The 22934-nt window shown below is 39.5% G+C and overlaps 1 protein-coding gene across 2 annotated transcripts in view; it reads left to right on the top strand.

Moving 5' to 3' along the window:
• Nucleotides 1–14060: 14060 nt before the first annotated feature.
• tmem164 (transmembrane protein 164) overlaps nucleotides 14061–22934 on the top strand; it is a 72460-nt gene continuing 63586 nt past the window's right edge. Inside the window, exon 1 of one of the 2 annotated variants that reach the window (XM_076302401.1) lies at nucleotides 14061–15089. In XM_076302401.1, the coding sequence (XP_076158516.1) occupies nucleotides 14655–15089 (435 nt within the window). In that variant the 5' untranslated portion in view covers nucleotides 14061–14654. The remainder of the gene's footprint in view (nucleotides 15090–22934) is intronic. The other variant, XM_076302400.1, reaches the window with a different exon arrangement.

Here is a 22934-nt window from a genome sequence, read left to right as displayed (position 1 = left end):
CTTTCCACAGGTGTATAACATTAAGCACCATGATTATGAATGCAGACTGCATGGTGCTTGATTAATACACCTGTGGAAAGGGACCTGATGAAACCCATGAATGCTAACGTTATCCTAGTTAGCCAATAAGCAAAGTGGCAGAGGGTTTGCAATGTTAACATTAATTTCAATTTGCCGCAAACTCCTGAATTTCTTCATTGGTAAGTTCTGATTCCTGTCTCTTTACCCGTGGAAAGGGTATTATAAATACAAATATGATGGAAAAAGAGCTTATGTTCATTTTGGAGTGTTTTATGGTTGATGAACTGCCTGATATCAACAGAAATACAGGACAAGCACTAAGCTAAACTTAGTGTATTGGAGGGGGGATTTACCACTAAATGCTAGCTAGCTAGCTTCGTATGCTAAGCTAAGTGAAAATTAGCTCAATTCCGGGCGTAAATTGGATAATTTTAAAATATTAAAGTGCTTCTCTGAGGACATGTGTAAATAAAACCATGGTCTGATGTTACGTAGCATACAACCTTGTATTCCCCATGCAATTTGGTGTTCTGTCAAACTGGGATAATTATGCATAACAGCGCCACATTTATCAATGTATTCATGTATGTCTGCCGTTACTTTTGCAGTCTTCTAAATCAATTCTTTCACTTGTCACTTTTCTAGGATGGCAACCATGGACAGACAGGAATCACCAGAGAGGAAATTCAAGATTTATTGTCATTAAACATCACTTTGACAGAAGTGGCTGCACGACTTCAGGTGTCAAGACCAACACTCTACAAGATCATGAGAGACTTCAACATTTGCAGAAGTAAATTTGTGCCAATAAGTGATAATGAATTGGATTCAATACTCAGTGAAATAAAAAAAAAACATCCTCACGTAGGAGAAGTATATGTTAATTCTCACCTGCGTGCAAACAACATCATCATTCCAAGAAGGCGGTTGAGAGAGTCTGAGGAGGATCGATTCTAGTGGTATTGAGTCCAGGAGAACGGCAACAGTGTCCAGACGGGTATATTCTGTGCCCTGTCCTAATTACATCTGGCATATAGACGGTAACCACAAACTAATTAGGTGGAAACTGGTTGTACATGCTGCCATGGATGGTTACAGTCGAATGCTAATGTTCCTCAAATGCTCCAATAATAATCGGGCTGAAACTGTCAAACAGCTCTTTCTAACAGCCGTCTGTGACTTCAGCAGACCTCTGCACGTTAGAACTGATCTGGGTGGGGAGAATGTTCTGGTTTGGGAAGATATGCAGGAAAACAGAGGTGAAAACTCGGTCTTCACGGGAAGCTCTGTGCACAACCAGCGCATTGAGCGCTTTAACAGAGACTTGAATAGAAACTGCAGTCATGTTTATGCACCAATTTTCTATGAACTTGAGTCAGTGAATGCACTGGATGTGGACAATCAGACAGACATTTTTTCACTTCACTATGTGTACATACCCAGAATTAATCGCACATTAGAGGAATTCAGGGCTGCATTTAACCATCACTCAATATCCTCTGAGGGAAACCGAACCCCATTGCAACTTTTCACTCTGGACCGGCATTTACTCTACCTACACAACCCAAATGCATTAGAGATGACACAGCCTTCAGCCCCAGCCAATGTGCATAGACAGGAATCATTTTGCCCATTACATGATGTAGATTTTCAGGAACTTTGCTTAGCAGTAAACCCGATGGAAAATGACCATAACAATGGAAAAACTTTGTTTCACAGAGTGCAGCAGTTTGTTTTCCGCAAACTTGCAAACCAGCAGTTCCCTGAGTAATAATAGTAAAGTTGGGTTAACTGTGTAAATATTCACTGTAAATATTGTAATTATTGTAATAATGTAATATATTGTAATTAGTATGATCGAAAGCTTTTGCTATTAGAAGTTGGATTAATTGTGTAAATATTCACTGTGTAAATATTGTAATATATTGTAATTAGTATGATTGAAATTAGCCACAGAAGCAAGCAATTCAGTTTATGACTTTAATTATTTGATCACACTGTACTGTATTGCATGAATAAAACGTACATGAATGTAACATGCATTGAATGTTATTGAGAACTATTGTCTATAAGAGAAAAAAAAATAGTGACAATTATATGAAAACACATTAATGAGTAACACTAACTTAATGTCATTACCTGGCAATCCATTAGAACTTCTGGCTAGATTGTGTGTGTTCAGCAATGCCATGCTGTTCCTGTGTGTGTGTGTGTGTGTCCAGTCACTTCATTTGCAAGCTTGGTTGGCTTCAATCGTGTGTGTGTGAGTGTGTGGGGGGTGTGTGTGTGGGTATATTCATGTCTGTGTGTTTGGGGGTGGGGGGGGTGTGTGTGTGGGTATATTCATGTCTGTGTGTTTGGGGGGGGGGGGGGGGTTGTGTGTGGGTATATTCATGTCTGTGTGTTTGGGGGTGGGGGTATATTCGTGGGTATATTCATGTCTGTGTGTTTGGGGGGGGGGGGGGGTTGTGTGTGGGTATATTCATGTCTGTGTGTTTGGGGGTGGGGGTATATTCGTGTGTACATCGTGTATCTGCTGGTGATCTCCATCAATCCTCATCCTCAGGTGGGGTCAAGGGGGTTTCCCACCCTCCACATCGCATAGGTTTGCAGTATTTAGTTTTGTAAATGCTTAACTGTAATCTATGTATAGGGTCAACACCTACCCATATTTCCATGTCTCTGCAAGACACGTCTACTGCCATTTGATGGAGGGGGATTAGGACAGTTGATCTTAGTGGGAATAGCATCGTCTGTAAGACGCTTTCTTTTTTGCTGTAAAATACATTATCATTATTGTGCTATTCCTTATTCCTCCAGGGAGACTGTAGAATGTGGATATGTATGCAGGTGTTTAATTGTGGGATTTGCTAAAAATGTGATTTTCAAAATAAAAACATACCATATGGACAATCATGCTAGTTTCAAAGTGAGCCTCACACACTCCAAACCCTCCTTTTCTCAGGTTTTCCTGCTTGGAGCGGATGGACAGGTCGGCTCTCCTTATATTAACAAGCCACCTCTTTCTTCTAGAAGTTCAATAATATGGTTTAGAAAAGATAAATGTCAGTGTGAATCATATTTTAAGCTTTTTCATCGAGATGTAAGTATTGTGGTTGAGTAGGCTTATTGTATTTCTATTGTAATGTGCATGGTTGGTAGGCCTAAATATAATGGCCGTGTGGTGGCGCTGTGGGATACATCGATTGGCGCTACCTAATTAAACATCAGTGGTAAGGTTGAGTGAGAAAACACGTCGTTTGGTTAAGTGTGGAAATTAGCTGTCCAGATGATGTGATATGGCCTACTCGTTAAACATAAATATAAATAACACACTAGCCTACCCTATGTTAGCCTATTTCATGGTGTATGGCCGTCAGTTATTGGCTATTTGATATGTCCTTATAATCTGGAAACAAACTGCTGTTATTATGCTACTACACTACATACCTATCTACGTCCGGAGGGAAGGAGAAGACCGAAAGGTGTCTGTTATTGCAGCCAATTGCAGCACAAAGTTTTGGCATTTTCGGGATTGAGTGATCAATATCGAAGTGGTAAGCAACGGTAAATGAGCAACGGTAACCTATGTATTTGGATCTTTGAATATTCTTATAAGAACATTCGGCTACCTAGTAGATCGCGTGCCAGTGGGTTACAGAAACAGACAGACAAGTGGCAAACAAAGTCGTTTTTCTCATTAACTGTTTATTTGAAAAACGCTATGTCGGTGTCAGAATGTAAGGAACACATGTGAATTACAGAAAATGCATTAAAATGTCCGATCTCGAACTGTATAATTAAGGGCTGGGGCATAATCCGAGGAAAAATGATTTCTTCCATAGGGCCACAGTGTAAAGAATCTCTCGCTAGTCTCCTAAAAAGGCGTGGCGCTAGTGAACCCTACGTCATAGGGGAACAGGAAGAACCCTTCTGTGAATCGTCTCGCTTTATCAACCGTCTCTGGTTAAAGATGAACTGAACTGAAAGAATCAACATTGATAATGTGTTGATTATGACAATTAAAAATAAATGACACTAAAAAAATAATTTAAAAAAATCAATACGTAGCCTTTTTTAAGCAACACCAAAATTGCGTTTGTTAGTATTAGAACGCTGCCAGGTTCAATGACGTCACTGGCATGGTAGGACCTGAGAAGTTCTATAGGCAACAGCTGCAGCATATTATGTATACACGAAAATTTGTAATTTTAATGGCATGGGTTACAAATTTGAGCCTGTGAGGGACAGGCCTGTAGTGTCTTGACTACCACTAGATGGGTTTCAGGCTCCAGCTCAACCTTCAGTAGGATCATTTGGGTGAAAATGACTGTGTGGGCGCTGCCGGAGCATGGACACTGGAATCTATCTGTTGCAAAGCAGTGGCGAAACGTAGGGAAAATGTTCAAGGAAGCCAAAGTGACGGGAAAAATGTGTTTATTTATGTATGTGTTTATTTCGGGGGGTATACATTTTGTGCAATGTACAACATAGATACATTTTGTGCGGCACAACATAGGCTACTGTAGACCTAGCCTAGGTCATGTAGAAAACTGGACGAGGGGCGCTTGAGACAGCAACACGCACGCTGTCTCTCTGTCTCCCTCCATCCCTCACACACATACATTGCCTACTGTACATCCTCCACACAACTGCATACTCACTCACCACCACTACATTAGGCCTATGCGAAGGCTACGTGCATATACAAATAAGCTATATAACACGCATTGTCACGTCAATGTAGGCTAACGCAGTATGGACTACTGGCACTAGTAACAGCAACTCACACGGGCTCTCTCTCTCCCTCCCTTGAAACTGTTAAAAACTTCGTTACCCCAAGTTGACCCCAGATACACGGAGGATACACGAGTTTGCCGTTTATTTTAGGCTAACGTTAGTGGAGAGTTTGCAGATTTTTACCTTGTGGATGTTGATATTGCACGAGTCTCTTGGATAGCAGTACTGCGAGTTAAACTCCCTCGCATCAACAATCTGTCCTGAGACGGTGAACAACTGGCTTCAGGGTGAGTAGAAAGGGACATTGGATTCTGTTTACAGACCCGCTGTGGTTTAGTTACCAGCTAGTAAAAGCATTATTATCGATCTGTGATATCGTCGGAGTCATGGTTTACTCTCTATGGTCGGAGTGCTAGCTTGTGGAGTTTGACATAAGAGTGTTTCCAAGGTGTTAGCTGCTAGCCCTTTCCTAGGTTGGATCGTATGGTAGCCTATCTAACACTGGACCTCACCTGAGGCTACTTTGAGATATTATTCCAAAGGAGACAGATAGGCTACTGCACTTAAAACTTTAAACGATTGAACGAACCTTCCCAGACTTTGTAATTGCGACCAGTGACTGCATTGAATGAACGAAGCCGAAGTTGAAACTTAGGCTCCATGGCACATAGACTGTGGGCTCGCCTTTCTATGAATTGAAAAAGACTACAAGCTGTTCCACCGAGTTTGCGATAAAGTAAGCAAGAAAAGGGTTTTTTAAGTCAGGATATGGCAAGTCAATGGCATTTATTCGTCCAAAGTTACAGACCAGTTTCCATAGTGCACATCTTATCAATAGTTTGAATGTCGTGTGTGTTTCTGCTCATTGACAAAATAGCGTTCAGTATGATTCATGCCAAATTAATTTCCCCTGTTAAAGTGTTCGCCTTTGTTTCACTAGTTTGGTTTCATTTTGTATGAGATTTTGTGATGTAGGCTAGCCTATGATAAATGGCTTATGGCCAATATGTAACTCAGCTAGGCCTAATGTTAGTTTCCTCAGCCATGTCAGCTAGCCTCAGACTCATTATCTGCTATGGCTGCTAGTGCTAGTGCAGAGTAGCTTACCATGCCAGTGACGTAGCCGATTGTTGAAATCCAACATGGCGGCGCCCGTGTAACAACAACACCACTTTCAACGTACAATTTTATCCCTTTTAATAAATTCAGCCATTTTAATCATTGTACCAATGAGAAGAAATAAAATACATCTGTTATATCACCTTTACTTCAAATTCCAGTTCAGTTCATCTTTAAAGCCTGTGTTGCAGGTTAACCACCACTGTTGATTAATGGGTACATAAAGCACTCAATATATGTATATCATTTTTAAAAATGTCTCTCAAATGGATAACAGTTTAATTGTTTATTATCAACAAGCAAATTGTGCAAATTTGTTGGAAAATGAACCCTGCAACACGGCCTTTAACGTTAACGTTAGTTTGGCAAACGTGGGTCTTGCTAATTCCACCAACTAATGTTTAAGTAGCTTAAGACACGTATAACTACCGAGTAATGTTAATTGCTGATAGTTAGACAGTTAAGTATCATTATCCCGTTTCATCACCAGTGAAACTCAAATGCAAAAGCAACACTAACCGAAAGAAACTAAGAATAAGGTTAACATTACAATGGGTAACGTCTCTGTGTCTCTATGCCTATAGCACTAGCTACTTAGGTAACGTCAACGGCTAACGAGGATAGCGTATCCATAGAAAGATCGGCTTCGCCCTCTCGCTATTACTTGTTCCTACCTGTTGATTAACGTTAACATGAAGGGAAGGGGAAATCAGAACTTACCAATGAGTGAATTGAGGAGTTCACTGCCGGTGTTGTGGACTGAAGAGCCGCCCTCACCCCTGCTGCGACAGCTCGCTCGATGGCTCCTGCTATATCCTCTGATACAATCGCCATTTTATCCGCTGGTTCACTTCACTACAGGCAGAGACGGTTGATAAAGCTAGAATCTTTGCTACAGGCTTCGCGCGAGGAGAACGTTGTGTAGTCGTAGGCTACTGGAGGCGTGGTTAATGATCCATTTCGACATTTAAGTCCAACATTTATATTTATATTTATATTTAAATATAAATGTCAGACTATATATATATATATATATATATATATATATATATATATATATATAAATGTCAGTGTGTATATATATATATATATTTATATGTGTGCTAACATTTACATTTAAATTTGATATTTATATTTAGCATTTATATTTAACATTTATATTTATATTTAACATTTATATTTAATATTTCACTTCATATTTTTCCCTTGTACAAAATCTTATCCTAGAAAAATATATTGTAATTTTTACACCAATTTGTCTGTAAATGTGTGAAAAAGAGATCATTTAAAATTGTGGCACTCTTTTTTTACATGTTTTTATGCTAAATGTGCTGAAACTGTGCTGGATAAAACAATATGCCTTAATTTACAAACGGCACCCCATACAAGCTGCCCTTAAGAGCAGCCTCAACCCGGACGCTCATTTGTCCTCCTTTTTGGAGTTGCGCTGGGCATCTAGAATCTTTGCTCGGATGCAGCATGGTTTCACAAACTATGGACGCGAAGACTGCTGGTCAAATTATGCTCAGTGCTTCTGTCACTCGTCTGATCATTTGCTGCGCAATTTATGAAGGAACCACGGACTGACTTGCATTTTCGCAATCAGAAGGAATACATGTTAAGTTGATCTGTTTGCATCTTTCCAGCGTGTGTTGCTGGCCTAGCCTAGGGAAGAAAATATCTGTCTAAGTTATACCTGTAATATCTGTCAGCAGCTTGCTTGCCAGCCTTTCCCAGTAGGCCTACTTCGCAAAAGTTGTGAAATATAACCGCATATTCGTTTTGATTGTTGGCGACTGCTACATAAAAAAAAAAAAAATTGCGTTCATAATACGTGCGTGCTTGAGATGAAACCAGGGCCGGAGTGGGGCCACTTTTCATCCCGGGAGTCTCAGGCCCAAGACCGCCCCATGTTTTCCATAGTGGTGGAAATTGGATAAATGAAGCAACATTTCAGCTTTTACTATCCTGTAGTTTTTATTACTACCATGGTTCAACAAATGTGTAAAGGTTATAATTCACTTCAACTGAGAAGTTAACAAAAAATATTCCACTATTCCACAAGTTAACAAAAACAGAAAGAAAAGAAAGAAAGAAAGAAAGAAAGAAAGCCTTTGAAATGTAGCCTATCCCACGCTTCCCACAAAGAGGCATATTGAACTAATGTTTAGGCTATGTTTTTGCATGGGTAGGCTATAATGTTGTTAGGTGATTTAGCCTACTCTTTTACTACACCCTCTTCTGAGCAAACAAGGCATATATGTTTATCATGTAGCATAATTGCTCTTTCTTACATTAAATAACATATAACATATAAATTATCCTCTATACTTGTCCCTGTAGTCATGGCCTCCTCGTCACTAATTTCGGGCTCATCATTTTCAGTGGTCGACTGGTTGATCTGCTGCTCAGAGGCTACAATTTTTATTGCATAGGCCTACACAGATCATGCTTCAGTATTGTTATCAATATTTGCATACTGCAAAGTCTATGAATCGGATACAAAAGGCTAATTTTAAAGTAATTTAATATGTTGCTTGCGAATAGCTTGACAAACGTCCAATATTAGCCCAATAATTACATTGTCAATAGGCTAATCATTGCCTATAGGCTATCTCTCTTTACAGTTGCCACTTTTGTCTGTAATCTGAAGCTTGGCACATTTAGCAGCATTTTACCTGGCCGTTTCATCCCTCCTGGCCTCTTTCTACATCCATCCTTCCTGACGCTTATGGCTACTGTAGGGCCGGCCCGGCTATCCGTAGGCTATCAGAGAAAACTTTTTGGAAAAGACGGGCGATATGGACCCAACCAACTCTTTTTGGGAGGGGAGAACTCCCTCACATGGTAGGCTACAACCCATACAGAGGCAACGGTGTCATGCACAGAATGCGGAACGTGTATAGCCTACTTTAAGAGAAGATAGACTAACGTGACAAATGTCAATATTTTTTTCCCTCGACCGGCCCAAAAGTGAAGCGGCCCACCGGGAATTCTCCCGATTCTCCCGATTACCCACCCCGGGCCTGGATGAAACCAGCAGTTTTTAGCAGGATCCGAGGAGGACCTCTCTCTTAATTAATTTAAAACAAAACAATGGTTTTACAATGTTTCAGTCAAGCTTTGGTTTGTTTAGATACAACTGGTATTCAAAATGTAAAGTAGGGGGTTAACTGTAATTTGCTGTGCTGTATATGGGACATATGATGCACATGGGAATAGATGCACATAGTAAATTATATAAAGTAGGCCTATTAAAATATTGAAATAGCTTAGTCTAACTTTGAAAAAAAATATTGAAGGGAATCCAGTCCAGTGCACATGTCTTCGGCAAGTAATATAGGTACTACAGATACAGGTGAAGAACAGTCAGTCTCAGCCAGTAAGCACAACCAGATATGTACAGCCAGCTTCAAAAGCAAGCAGCCCAGACCGTAAAATTGGGCATTTATAGCTGTGAAGGTAATTCACACAATTTTCTGTAGACATCCAAAATTGGGTGGGGGTTAAAATTAGTAGAAAAAAAAACTGTTGCATAAAACAATTTTAAGTTGTCGTATGTATCTTTTTGCCGTGGTATAGTTCTAATTTTTCCATTAAGATGTCTTGAAAAGGTCTTAAAAGTCTTTAAATTTGCACTTGGAAAATGTGCAGATACCCTGTGGATATGGGGCCCCCGTTGTACAATGCCTGCATACCACAAATAGTGCAATCATACAATCAATGAGAGCATGTGGTTATAAATTCTTTGATGCAACAGTTGCTTTTCTGGACCAGTGAGTGACATTAGGGTAATTTTCTGCGGCACACCTGATGATCTCTCACGGCACAGTGGTTGAAAAACACTGACGTAAACACTTCACAATGCATATCCTAGCATAGCGTAAGCTACTTTTAAAAACATCATATCCCCATACTACATGTCACAAAAATAACAATGTTAGTAGCCTACACAGACGGCGGTTTTAGATCAATGACAAGATGCCTACTTAATTTATATATCTTAATTACACGCTCTTCACAAGACAAGTAGAACGCTCCATTGGCTTGAATGGGATTTCCCAAAGTTCTACGATAAAATATATTCATGTAATTACCGCTGCAAACATATAATTACCGCTGTCAATGGCAACGGGTTTTGTGCTTCTGATACGTCTTTCATATCACTACACAAGGACTGGAACTTCTTTCAAAAGTGAAAGCAGAATAGACCTCTGAAGTTCGCCTACAAAAAAGGTGCCATCTTTGACATCCGGTATCTGGCGATTTTTCCTATGGGAAAATAACATGGGGATTTTGAATAATCGCACCTGTTAAAGTCTCGTGGGGATGAAAAAGTCTGAAATGCAGACGTTTTCCTGAACACACTTTTGTCCTCTGCCTTCGAGTGGATACTGTGATCTCCAGTAAGTGAAGGCGGCACACTTAGATTTTTGCTACTCCAGAGCTAACTTGCAATGCAATTTGCCATAGGTAGTTAGCTTCAATTAACAACCGGATCTCCTTATATGGGCAAAGATGGCCGTTTTGGATCTTTTTTGTAGGCGAACTTCAGAGGTCTATGGTTGATCAGCTGTGTTCTAAAGAACGTTTGATTCAAATTCAGCGTGTGTTGATGCGAACTATTTGTTTCTCAGCAAATGCCACGATGAACGGTAACAAATAGGCTAGGCTATGTAGGCTAAAGTCATATCGTGGGGAGTTTATTATTTCGTTTTGGCAAGTAGCCGTGTAATAAGCAGGATAATGTATAGAACGCCGTCATTACTGGGAAAATAAGTCCCTTCAGGGCGGAACAAGACCCCTCCACTGCGCGTCGGGTTCGCCCTGTCAGGACTTATTTTCCCAGTAATGACCGGCTTTCTACATTATCCCTTACTTATAAAACAGACTTGCCGTGAATTGCGTTACAAATGACATCAAATGTAGCCTGCAAAAATATGCCTCCAGTTGTGTCGCTTACCTTCAAGTGTTTCAACGCATGCGTGATAAAAATCGGGTAAGAAATCGTCACGCGCATGCGCAGACTGGATCGTGCAGGCAGCATGGATCGGGTACCGACAGCGATCACTACAATAATTCCCTATTAAATAATTTAACAACCGTTTAACGTACAAACTTCGTTCAAACTTTGTAACATAGGTTTTGAAAAGGACACTTGAGCAATATATGTTTTTGTTTTTGTAAACTTTATACTTTTTGAGATATTAACAAAAAATAAGCTTGTTTTTCCCAATAGACTTTGCATTAGCTTTATGACATCATAAAGGTCAATTAACTGCACCTGTGCTCTCTCATTGACTGCAGCAACTTCAATGGAACCTCTTCTGGAGCCAGCGTCCTCTTCTATGCAGTGGTATGCTGGGGAGGAAGTACAAAGAAGAAGGATGCTGGGCGACTTGACAGGCTGTTAAGGAAGGCTGGCTCTGTAGTGGGAGCTGAACTGGAGTGCATCACTTCAATATCTGACAAAAGGACCCTGAACAAACTGATCAACATCTTGGACAATGAATGCCACCCACTCTACAGCACTATTAAAAAGCAAAAGAGCTTGATCAGCTGGAGATTTCGCTCACTGACTTGCGCAACAGACAGACTGAGGAAGTCATTTGTCCCCAGGGCCATTGAACTGTTCAATGCATCACTAAAGGGAAGAGGAGAGATAGACTTCTCTGCTTAGTCTGTCTGCCTCTCCACCCTCTCCATGTTTGAGTACTGACTACCCACTACTGCTTTACTACTGTTTTACCACAGCCTAATGTTTTTACTACCGCTTTCCTGCTACACTGTTTTTCATGTTTTTCATGCTACATTAGCACACATGATCAATGGCTTCTGCTACAATAATACTGAATGGCTGTAACCCTATTACCTCAACCTGTTTCTGCACTGACGTAGTTTTTATAGTTTTTTATATTACCTTGTCTACATTATATTATACTTTGCTCTCCTATTTGTCCATATTATTTATGCTGGTCTCTAGACCTTATTATTGCACTGTTGGACTAATGCTGGACTACTTGTTGCACCTTCACCATGACACTCACTCTCCGAGCACCTTACCGTGCACACTTAACTTAAGGACTATTGTTGGACTACTTTTTGCACCTTCACCAGGACACTTACTCTCTTGAGCACCTTACCATGCACACATAACTAAGGGACTACTCCTGTTGGACTACTTTTTTGGCACCTTCACTCTCACTCTCTTGAGCACCTTACCATACACACAGAACTACTGTTGGACTACTTTGCACCTTCACCAGGATACTCACTCTCTTGAGCACCTCACTTTGCACACAGAACTACAGGCCCTGTCATTACAAGCGTCTCATACTTGACCACCCTTAAGCACACTGTTTCTTTTACATTTAATTTATATAGTATTTTTAGTTTTGTTAGCTTTTCTTATCTCCTACTGTCTCTATTGTACAGTGGTGTTTGGTTATATGTTTATACTTATACTTATATTTACCATTTGCTGTAAGTGCATGTTGTGTGTGATGTCTGTATGCTACTGAGACCCCCTGAATTTCCCCTTGGGGATCAATAAAGTATTTATCTATCTATCATCTATCTTCTCTGTGTCTCTCTCCATTGAACTGGATAGCTCAATTCTCTCTTCCCCACTTTCTTTCACTTCTTTTTCTTCACTTCATCCATTAAACTATCTGTCTATCAACATCCATTAAACTATCTACCTATGCACATCTATAAATTCACTATTAAATAATTTAACCATTTAAACTACTCCATTCCAACTGTCAGTTTTCATCAACTATGGCTCCCACCAAATGTTTTCTCTGCCTAAAACTGTTTCAAAATAAAAGTCCTCACTACAAACTATTAAATAATTTCACAATTTAAACAATCCAACTGTTTAACTGGTCAGCCATTCAAACTGTCAGTTGTCATCAACTATGACTCCTGCCAACTGTTTCCTCTCTTTAAGAATGAACAGGTATCATAAGGGATCAGATTCCAAAAATAATTCAGTGGAAATGCATGGATTCCAGTTTCTTCCAGTAGCAGCAACTGGAATCCATGCATTTCCACTGAATTATTTTTGGAATCTGATCCCTTATCATACCTGTTCATTCTTACTCGTCGCTCGACTTAGGGTTGCCAACCGCTCCGTAAAATACGGAATCGTACTGTATTTGCAAGGAAAATATGTGTTCCGTATTGAACTGATACGGAACGCATTTTGTTCCGTATTATTGAGAATCAACTCGTGCAAATCCATGACAGATCAGTATTATAAGTTAGACTGAATGAAAAATTCACGATTTGTATGAGATAAAGGGAAACTTTGCTGCTGTCCTTTATCCCTCTCAGTTTGTCTGTCATCACTATCCCAACAGAGAATGCACTTTTCGTTTGAGCCACTGTAAGTCACGTATATTACGCTGATAGCCTAGTAGCATGAGATGACATGTCTTGCTCAGTTTTACAGTGCATCTGTGCAAGATAAACAAATAGGCTAGCCTACTTGCTGCAGAGACAGAAAAAAGCCAGAAATAAAATAAGGCTTCACCAAATTCAGAGCTTCTACAGCTGCTTGGGATGTTCACAATATAGGTTGAACTAATAGTTATGAGAATTTTCATTCTGATCTGAGAAAAGCACCAAAGCGACTGAGAAAAACGGTAAAAAAGTTAAAATTACACTTAATGCAGCGGTGGTTGGGACAGACTTCTGGGGGCGAGAAAAGGAAAGAGGCAGGGGTGTTTGCACTTTCTGTGTATATTTTGTTGGATGTGTTCATGCCAACAATGTTAATAGCCTACATGATCAAATGCATTCAGTGGCACTCATAATTTCTCTTATTTTCACCGGACAAAACATGGCTAGTGGAAAATGGTAACTTTAGAAAGTTACCAGCCACAAGACTGCCACCTCATGTTAGCATGATTTTTTTTTTGGTCTGGGCCCATGGGTTGGTAGGCTAAGTCAAATTGGTTAAAGCGTCAGCCAAATGATATCTGTACATTTCCACAAAATGGCTAACAGAAATTTAAATCATTTATGAAACCTCAAATCTCTTAACTAGCTTTAGTCTTCGGAATTTTCTAGTTTGTAGAGCTAGTCTGTAGTTTCGAATTTGGCAGTGACATATTCTACCAATGAAAGAGTTAAATTTAAAGGGGGCGGGGCCAATATCATTGTAAGTTTTTTTAACCCTGGCCCTGAGGCTACTGAGTCTACATCGCCAAATCCAAATAAACAAGACATGAAGGGGTTGTGACTTCAAATCAACCATGACCGATGAGATGTACAGGAAACCTCAAAGGCAACTGCTTCCTGTGCAACATAACCGTCTTGCCAGTGAACAAATATGTCGGACTGCCGGGTCTAAGAGTTAGCCAGCCACGTAACGTTAACTCATGCCCTATGTTTTATGACTGTTTTTAAAACGCCTCACGCATTTTGATTTTAAGTCCTAACTATAACCGTCTGTAGATTACAATTTGATGACAAACGGCGCTTTCAATTGCCGATATTATAGCTAGGTCGACTCGCTAGCTTAGTTTGCTATGTAGCCTAATGACTGGGCGAGGTAGCTTCTAGGGAGAGGGAGATCCCTTTCCGATTACCTGTTTAATTGTGTGTCTAGTTTATCAATCACTTCGCACCTCTCTGCTATGTAGCGTATTGTACGCTGATGGTCAGCATGATCTCAACTCTGTGCATATTTTTTGTTTCGTTCGGATTGTCTCAGACAACTAGCAAATGTTACAGCACGTTGTGAAGCCACAACTAAATAGCAGTTCATGTTTCGACAAGAAGTTGGCGTATTGGCTTTCATTCCGTCGTGTTCTGACCTTTTCCAATACGAGAAGAGGAATATGTCTCGGTACAATATTTATAGTCTACTGGATTGGGTGTACGGCGGCGTGGACCCTAAATTTGAAGGGAATGGAGGCCCAGAGTGTGCAGCTTTCATCACGCGTCAACAACGTTTTAATGAGAGCATGGTCATAGTTATTTTATCTATTGCAGAGGTTGTTTTGGCTCTCAAAAAAATTAACTTTGCTAAAGAACACAATGAAATCAAATATGGGCGAAACAATAAGGAAGACAGCCTGGGCAAGAACCTTCTCTTGGTAGCACTTTGTATGACGTTTGGAGTGGAAGTCGGATTTAAGTTTGCAACCAAGACGGTCATATACCTACTAAATCCTTGCCACGTTGTCACCATGGTGCAGGTGAGAGAACTATTTGTTTTTGACCTAAAATCATAATAATGCACATCTCAGTTTGATACTGTAGGCCAGTGTTTCTCAAACTTTTCTAGACCAAGTACCACTACATAGAAAAAACTCACAGACCACCTAGCTAAAAAACAGTAGACCTACTTTAACAATATTACACAATAGGCCTACTCATTGAACCACCTATTGTCTTTGCACCTTGCTTTTTGTGTCAGAGGATTCATATAATTTAAATATGATTCATTTATCAAATATGATTTGCGTAGCTTACATAGGCAGTGTTGCAGAACTGTTTGCAAGGTTCCTACGCAGTATGGAAAACCTGGAAAAGTATGGAATTTGGTTTTAGTAATTTCCAGGTCTGGATAAGTATGGAAAAAAGAAACAAGGGTATGGAGAAATATTTGTGTTTCCAGACTACAGTACTAATGACTTCACTCAGGTCATAATAAACTAGTACTACTGTTGTGTAGCGATGTCAGTCCACATCATCAAGATACAATTGAATGGGGGTCCTCAGAAAAAAGAATCTCCCACAAGGGGACCCTGGTACCAAAACCAAATCGAAAACCCCAGTTCTATGCACGTGCCCTATACCTAGCTCTGCTATTTTTGGCTAAAACACTGGTAGACTTTTTAGATTTTGTAAAAGTTACCAAGACATGGATACTGCATTATCTGATAAACTGTTATATTTTCCTTACTGAGATAAGTAGAAACACTCTCACAAAAAACAATGAACAGAAAATAAATTCCTTCAGGGTCTGAACAGCAGACCTTACAAGTCTGAAAAATTATTTTGGTTCTAATTTTCAGAGCACCCAAACACCTTGTGGGAATATGCAAAGATTTTTTAAATATTTTTTTCTTTGTTCTCCATGATCCTTTCTTTTTATAAATCTTTTTATAAACACTTTCCACCCTGAACATGGGCAAAATGTACCATTGAGATCAATGTTTTTAAAAAGAAGGGATCATGGAAAACAAGTTTTTAAAAACAAGGGATCAACACCCCCCTCTCCCTGTAAAACTGTCTGTATCTTGGAAAGTATTGATTTTACATAAGTCATTTTACAGTGTGTCTCCTGGATAACAGGTACACCTGGAGCGTGGGCCCTGGTTGAATTGACGTGGAATGACCCAAATGGAAAATGTGTAGGAACCCTGTGTTTGGATTTACATATAAGTTGGTTCAACATTGCAAACAACTATTATATTTTACCATGTCTGCACGTGGACCAATTAGGATAGCTTGCAGACCACGGTCCCCGCAGCACACTTTGAGAACCACTGCTGTAAGCTACCATATTGTCCGGTTATTACTGTCAGGTTATTCATGGAAATTGTGTAAAATGTGTTATTTATTGTTTTTTAAACCTAAAATGCAATCAGCTATCACTTAATGAACATAAATTGAACTATTTACTTGAGCTTATCTAATCTTTATCTGACATATTATTGACATATTATCTTAAAAAGACCACCTAGGGCTACTAGATTAGATTAGATTCAATTTTGTCACTGCACAAGCAAACCACTTGCACAATGAAATGCAGTTTTACATCAAACAAGAAGTGCAAATAGTTGGCTAGATGAAGTGTTTGAAGGCTTGTTGAGTAAGTAGTAGTACACAAACTGTTGAGGCCTTACAAGTTATATCATTATCATTATCAATCATTATCAAGATTAAGTAAACTAAAGATGAGCGATAATGTCAGAATCAGATCTGGTTAGCGTCATTAGGATGCTGTGCAAATTTTTTCAAAGTTTTTGCATTCATGTTGACTTTTTTTAATCACAACGTAGTCAATTTTGGAGACCAAACTCTTCAATTAAGTTGTATGCTGGCATAATGCTGTCATTCCACGCCAACTCAGCCACCCATGTACATGACACCTCTCAGATTTTGCTGAAAAGCAGTGAAAATATGCCTTATGTTACCAAACGAGGGAATCTGAAGTTTCAGGTCAATATCTCGAACGGTTTGCCCGTGGCGTCCATTTGAATTTCGGGTGCCACGGCCGTAATTGACACATTGAAATTTCACATTTCATCTTTTGCCATTTTTGGAAGCCCATAACGTCTGTTCTAATAGTGGTAGAAGGCTGGAAACTGGTGTGGTAGTTCATTGTAGCCTGTACTACACAATTCTGGAGGCAGAATCAACATTTCTTACTGTTTGGGTGAGAGGTGGGTCACCAAAGTCCTAAAAAATGTTGACGGCATGTGTGATTTTTCACTTTTTGGGTGGCCTTAGCACCACAATTAATGATCATATTTATTCTAAACAGGATTATTTGTTATATGTGGGAACCTTGCTCTTGCCAAAATGAATTTGAAGGGTATGGTACCACTGGCGGGGGTTTTATGGGGGTCCAAAAACCCTCTCCGGCAGAGGAGACTCTTTTGGAACCCCATATTTGGACCCCCAAATGACCATGTGGGCACTTGATGATCCTAATGGGATTTATACCAGATAAAGATACATATTTGTTCTTTCTTTTAATGAAATAACATTTTTGACTATGAAGCTCCATAATATGAATTTTATTCTTCATAATGCACCATTTTGGACATTGTTTCCAGAAGTCTGGAATGTAGATCAGGGAGAATTTAGTGATGATAAAGCATGCAAATAGTGGAAATAACTTAGTATTATGCTCAGTGATGGCAAACAATTAAATACTGAGACTGTCACGGATTAACCCCTTATCCCCCATGAAAGAGACCCGCCATCAAACTTTTAAAGAACTAAAATTGAATTGAAAATTGAATTGAATAGTGTCTTTAACTATTATCCAAGAAATTGTTGAAGCAGTGGCATAATTTTGTCATGGTCCTTTTGGTCAAGTTTGAATTGGCGGGCACTGCATCCATAGATGTCTGGCACACTGACACAACAAATGATATGTTGGAATGGCACCCAACAGGGGATCTGTCTTTGGTCCGATGGCCATGTGAGGATGTTGTTTCAGTATTTGTGTAGTACAGGCTACAATGAACTACCACACCAGTTTCCAGCCTTCTACCACTATTAGAACAGACGTTATGGGCTTCCAAAAATGGCAAAAGATGAAATGTGAAATTCCAATTCAAATGGACGCCACGGGCAAACCGTTTGAGATATTGACCTGAAACTTCAGATTCCCTCGTTTGGTAACATAAGGCATATTTTCACCACTTTTCAGCAAAATCTGAGAGGTACCATGTACATGATTCCACGATTTTGGCTGTTTTCACTTGGAATGACCCCATATCTCCCACATTAGAATGCTGTTAGGTTGTTGAGGATGGCGTGTTATATAATATTACAGCTGCTTGTCAATATCACTAGCTACTCATTCAGGGCAAGTATAACTAGTGCTAGGCGGTATACCGGTCTTCCTGAGCCGAGTTAGCACCGGTGTGGAATTTTCACATTCTGGCACACCGTTCAGATATAACGTTACTAGGGGTGTCACGATTCTCAAAGTCCTCAATTCAATTTAATTTTTTATTTTATAGTCATGTAAGGCTAGGCTTTCACACCAATCCCGATTTACAATTTTAACAATTTTTCCTTATGTAAAAACAAACTACTAATGAAATACTTAATATAAGAAATTATCCAAAACAAGTTTAGACTTTATTTTGTTTTGATTTTCCCTGTTTTGATTTGATATATTCTTATATTCTCCTTGGGGTGAAAGTACAACAAGAAAAAAGGCAAGCTGTAACGATACACCAACCTCACGGTGTGTGTGTGGGGGGGTGCTATTTAAAAAAAAAATATTTTTTTAAATAACATTTCAATAGCCTACCTTAGAACACCAGAGGATTACAATATAATGTAATATAGATAAATAGATACTTTATTGATCCCCAAGGGGAAATTCAAGATATCTGTATTATTTTATATCCTGATATAAAAAGAGAGAATACTGAATGTCTGATATTTATGACGGCACACTTTATGCAGATTAGCCTATAGCCTAGGCCTACTATTTCTATTATAACTCTACCTCTTTAATTAGCGGTCTGGCTGAAGCCTGGAAATATTGTAAATGAAGTAGCATAGTTGGCTAGTTTATCATAGTATACTGATTGGACTGTTCAGTTTCCCCATGTGTGTAAGTTTCAAGGTAATACTTGTTCTCCATGGGACAGGCCCTTTTGGGAAACATTGGTATTGAGATGTGTGCACCATGCTAATAATGATAAGCGGATTTAATAGCAATTTAGCTAGTCGTCTTCTATGCGTCCTTGCTTTCATGATTGTGAATGTTTTACTTGGATTGTGCTGGCCGAGTTGTGCGTGTCCATTGCACGAGAGAGGGAGGGAGAGGGAGAGCGGGGAAAGGAGAGGGGTTTACTTCTATACTGTTTGGTAAAGTTGAACACATAGTCTACAATGAAAGCAACGAGCGGTATGAAAATATGATTTATTTATTTATTTTTGGACAACGTAGGCTAGCGGTAAGTAAAGCGGGAGATGTGTGTTGCTCATGCGGCCGCGTAAGCTGCAAAGCACTGCGTAAAACACTTGAAAGAGTGTGTTCGACACTTGGGAGATGTGTGTCGCATATCGTTACAGCCCTAATACCCATATATTAGAAGACTTTGAAAATATTTTTGAAAGTGCACACTACAGTAGGCTATCACACACTCCCACATCTAAAGACAAAGTCACCGATTTTAAAGGTGCCATGTGTAAGAATTGAGGTAAAAATATCCAAGAAATGAGCTACACGCATCAAAAGAATGAGAAGAAATAATGGTGATGATGTCATTAAAAAAATGACAAGGTATAGTGCTGCAGAGATATCAACCTGAATTAGCATGCCATGGGAGGCGGTATGTGGGCAACATAACCGCCAGCCGAACCGCAATACACATGTCTCGGTTATTACTCTAGAGTAGACCAACTTTCTGGAGGTATACTGCCCCCATATTTTATGGAATGTGGAGTATGAATTGATTTTTTGGCGGACATTACACATGGCACCTTTAAAGTCAGAGTACACAGACAATGATTTTGCAATGACTAGGAATCTTGTATTATCACTATACAAGACTGCAACTAGATCCCCGAATGCATGCCAAATTTTGTGGAATTCCGTTCATGGGCCATATCAGCTACACATACTCTCACACACGGTTTACTTCTTTATTTGTATCCACAATTCAGAATAAATATTACATAAGTACACAATAGGGTGGTCCTTATCAAGTCCAATTTTTTTTTTTTTTTTGCAAAATGTTAGTGTCATAGAAATATGCAAAAAAAATATATATATATTTAGAGGTAGCTCAATCATGTGGAAGATTGCCTATGTAAACTTGTGCGGCTTTATTGTGATATGCAAGTAATATTAAAAGTTGCTGCAAATGAACTACATTTTATTGAAATCAGAGCAACACTGACATGACGTCAATCTCAGAAAAAGCACAAAGTTTTCAACAATCCCTCATTTCTGATGCTCAGCAGCCAGTGTTGACTTTGCAGTCTGGATAGATCCGTCAGTGATCTTCCATTCTAATAGATGGCAGTTTTGATCCAACTAATTCTGGTATGGTGGAACCAATCAAATATACTTCACTTCTTGTTTTTGCCATGATTTTGCTCTTGGTACACAACACAACTGCAAGCAAAGCTGGGGGGTATTCCAAGTACGTGGTTTTGTGACAAACCTTGGGGGTATTCCAGAAAGGAGGTTTAACAAACACTGAGATAAAACTTAACCTCTGGGTTGTCTGAACCTGTGGCGACTAAACCCGAGCTGTCGGTTCCAAAACACTGGCTACCAGTTAGTTCAATCAACCCTGTGTTCGATAACCTAGAGTTGTGCGTGTTCACAGCGAATTTATAAAGGCATCATCTATTGAGAGTCGAAACCATGAGTGAAATCGGTGAAACGAAGAGTTTTAATGTCAAAAGCACAATTAAATAATTCAGTGGACATTACATATTGTATTGACTGCTTTGAATGATGCTTTCTTAAACTAGCCTACCTTGTCACAGATTGAGTGGGCCATAGACTCCTTGAGAATCCCAATTAATGTAATTTTCTATTTTAACGCGGGTTCTGCAGCTGTGGGCCAAGTTATACCTTTGCGCTCCACCATCGGAAGGGTGATGAACGTCGGAAGGCATGGGTAGCCTGTCCTCTATGTCCCAGTAGCATACCCATCAAGTTCTCCTGCAATTGCACATATAACATTAAGTTACAGCCTACACATGAATTAGTCTGTAGTAGGGCTGGGCGATATATCGGTATTACGACTACGACCGATATTTTTTTGAAAACGATATGTAGTTGAGACAATATCGTATTACCGGTATGTCAAATAATGGGCCATTTTATCAAAGCCGCTTGCTCTTCTGTGTTCAGACCATTCAGACAGCCGCATCTCTGCTCAACTGCGCCCCTTGCGTGTGCACGTTCTCCCTCGCAGCACAACAAACTTTCAACATGACTGACACTGAGTCAGATTTTGTCTACCGTGATCAGAGGTTGGTGCTGATGCCTATTTCCGTCGGCACATCAACGGCTAGACCGAAAATTCTCGTTGTGAAATCAAAATTCCACTGGAGCTCCAAGCGGTTTTGTACACACAGATTTAAGTTACAACACTGTTTAAGTTACAGCTCTTCGACTGTAATTTTTGGTACATAGCCTAGCTAATTTAAATACACTTATGGTTGCTTGCATTTAGCGACATAGCAGATCTAAAGTCCTAAGGGAGACAACCTACACGCTGATTTTATTAAGTGGATAGGCTATGCACGTGGGGACTCGCGAGCAGTTAGGGGCATCATTTTTTATGATTCCCGAAACCCCATTCAATCGTGCATAGGGATTTTTTCTTACGAACCGGAACATGCAAAAAGGTAATGAACACATACAAAATGACGGTAGCGTCTATCACACTCTTGGTGAGTGACTCAGTTACGTTGCTTAAGTAGCCTAATTGTTTGTTGTCAAGTCGCACATGTCTAGGCCAGCATAGGCTACATTAGCTTTATGGCTTCATTCTCCAACAAAACAATGCCATAGGGCTCTTGTTGTAGGAGGTTTAGCACTTACTCTGAGTTAACTTACCCAGGTTTGTCACTAAACCACATACTTGGAATACCCCCCAGAGCAAGTAATGGTGAAGGTGCCTTTTCCAGCAGTTTTGTGGCACATATTTGGGGTTCCATGGATACAATTGTTTGAATGTTTTAATGAAGACCAAAAAATGTGCTCTAACCCCAAACAATAACCAAGGTGATCATCAATAGAAATATGTATTGATTCCACCAGGAAAGGTAAATCTGCTAGACCGGCTCATGGATGGATTAATTTGGATTTAGTTTCTACAATACGTAAACTGAGATATGTATCTAAAATATGTAACTAAAATACATACAATTATATTATTATGTTAATTATTCCTAAATTTAGGAATATATGTTGCATTAGATGCTTTTATGGAGATTATTTTGGAATTATACTAGCCAGTTACTCAGAAGGTTTAAAGCTATTGAGCTACCAGTAATTATTATGTTACAGCCATAAAAATGGCATGCTGTATTTTTTTATATAAAGGAACAATTTGAAGGGATACGAGCATGACAATTGGAGACTTTAAAAATAAGGGCCACCCTAGTACACAAATTTGGTACAATAATTGCTCAGACAAGGTTCAGTCATATGATGCCATTGACGATGACAAAGCAGCAGTACAGCAGATGTTAAGGAAATACACCACCTCCTTCTCCAAATGTAGTCAAGGCAAAGTAGCGTTTTACGATAGACTAATTGTAAAATATTTTTTTCAGCATAGATCATTTGTATTAGGTGTCCAGAACAACAT

Source organism: Alosa pseudoharengus, unplaced genomic scaffold (genome assembly GCF_046254945.1).
Source record: "Alosa pseudoharengus isolate Yale_2024_CS ecotype anadromous, Long Island Sound unplaced genomic scaffold, YU_APseudo_1.1 YU_APseudo_1.1_scf_23, whole genome shotgun sequence".
NCBI classification, from domain to species: domain Eukaryota; kingdom Metazoa; phylum Chordata; class Actinopteri; order Clupeiformes; family Clupeidae; genus Alosa; species Alosa pseudoharengus.
Note: the sequence above shows the minus strand (reverse complement) of the source record. Positions and strands in the feature narration are given on the sequence as shown.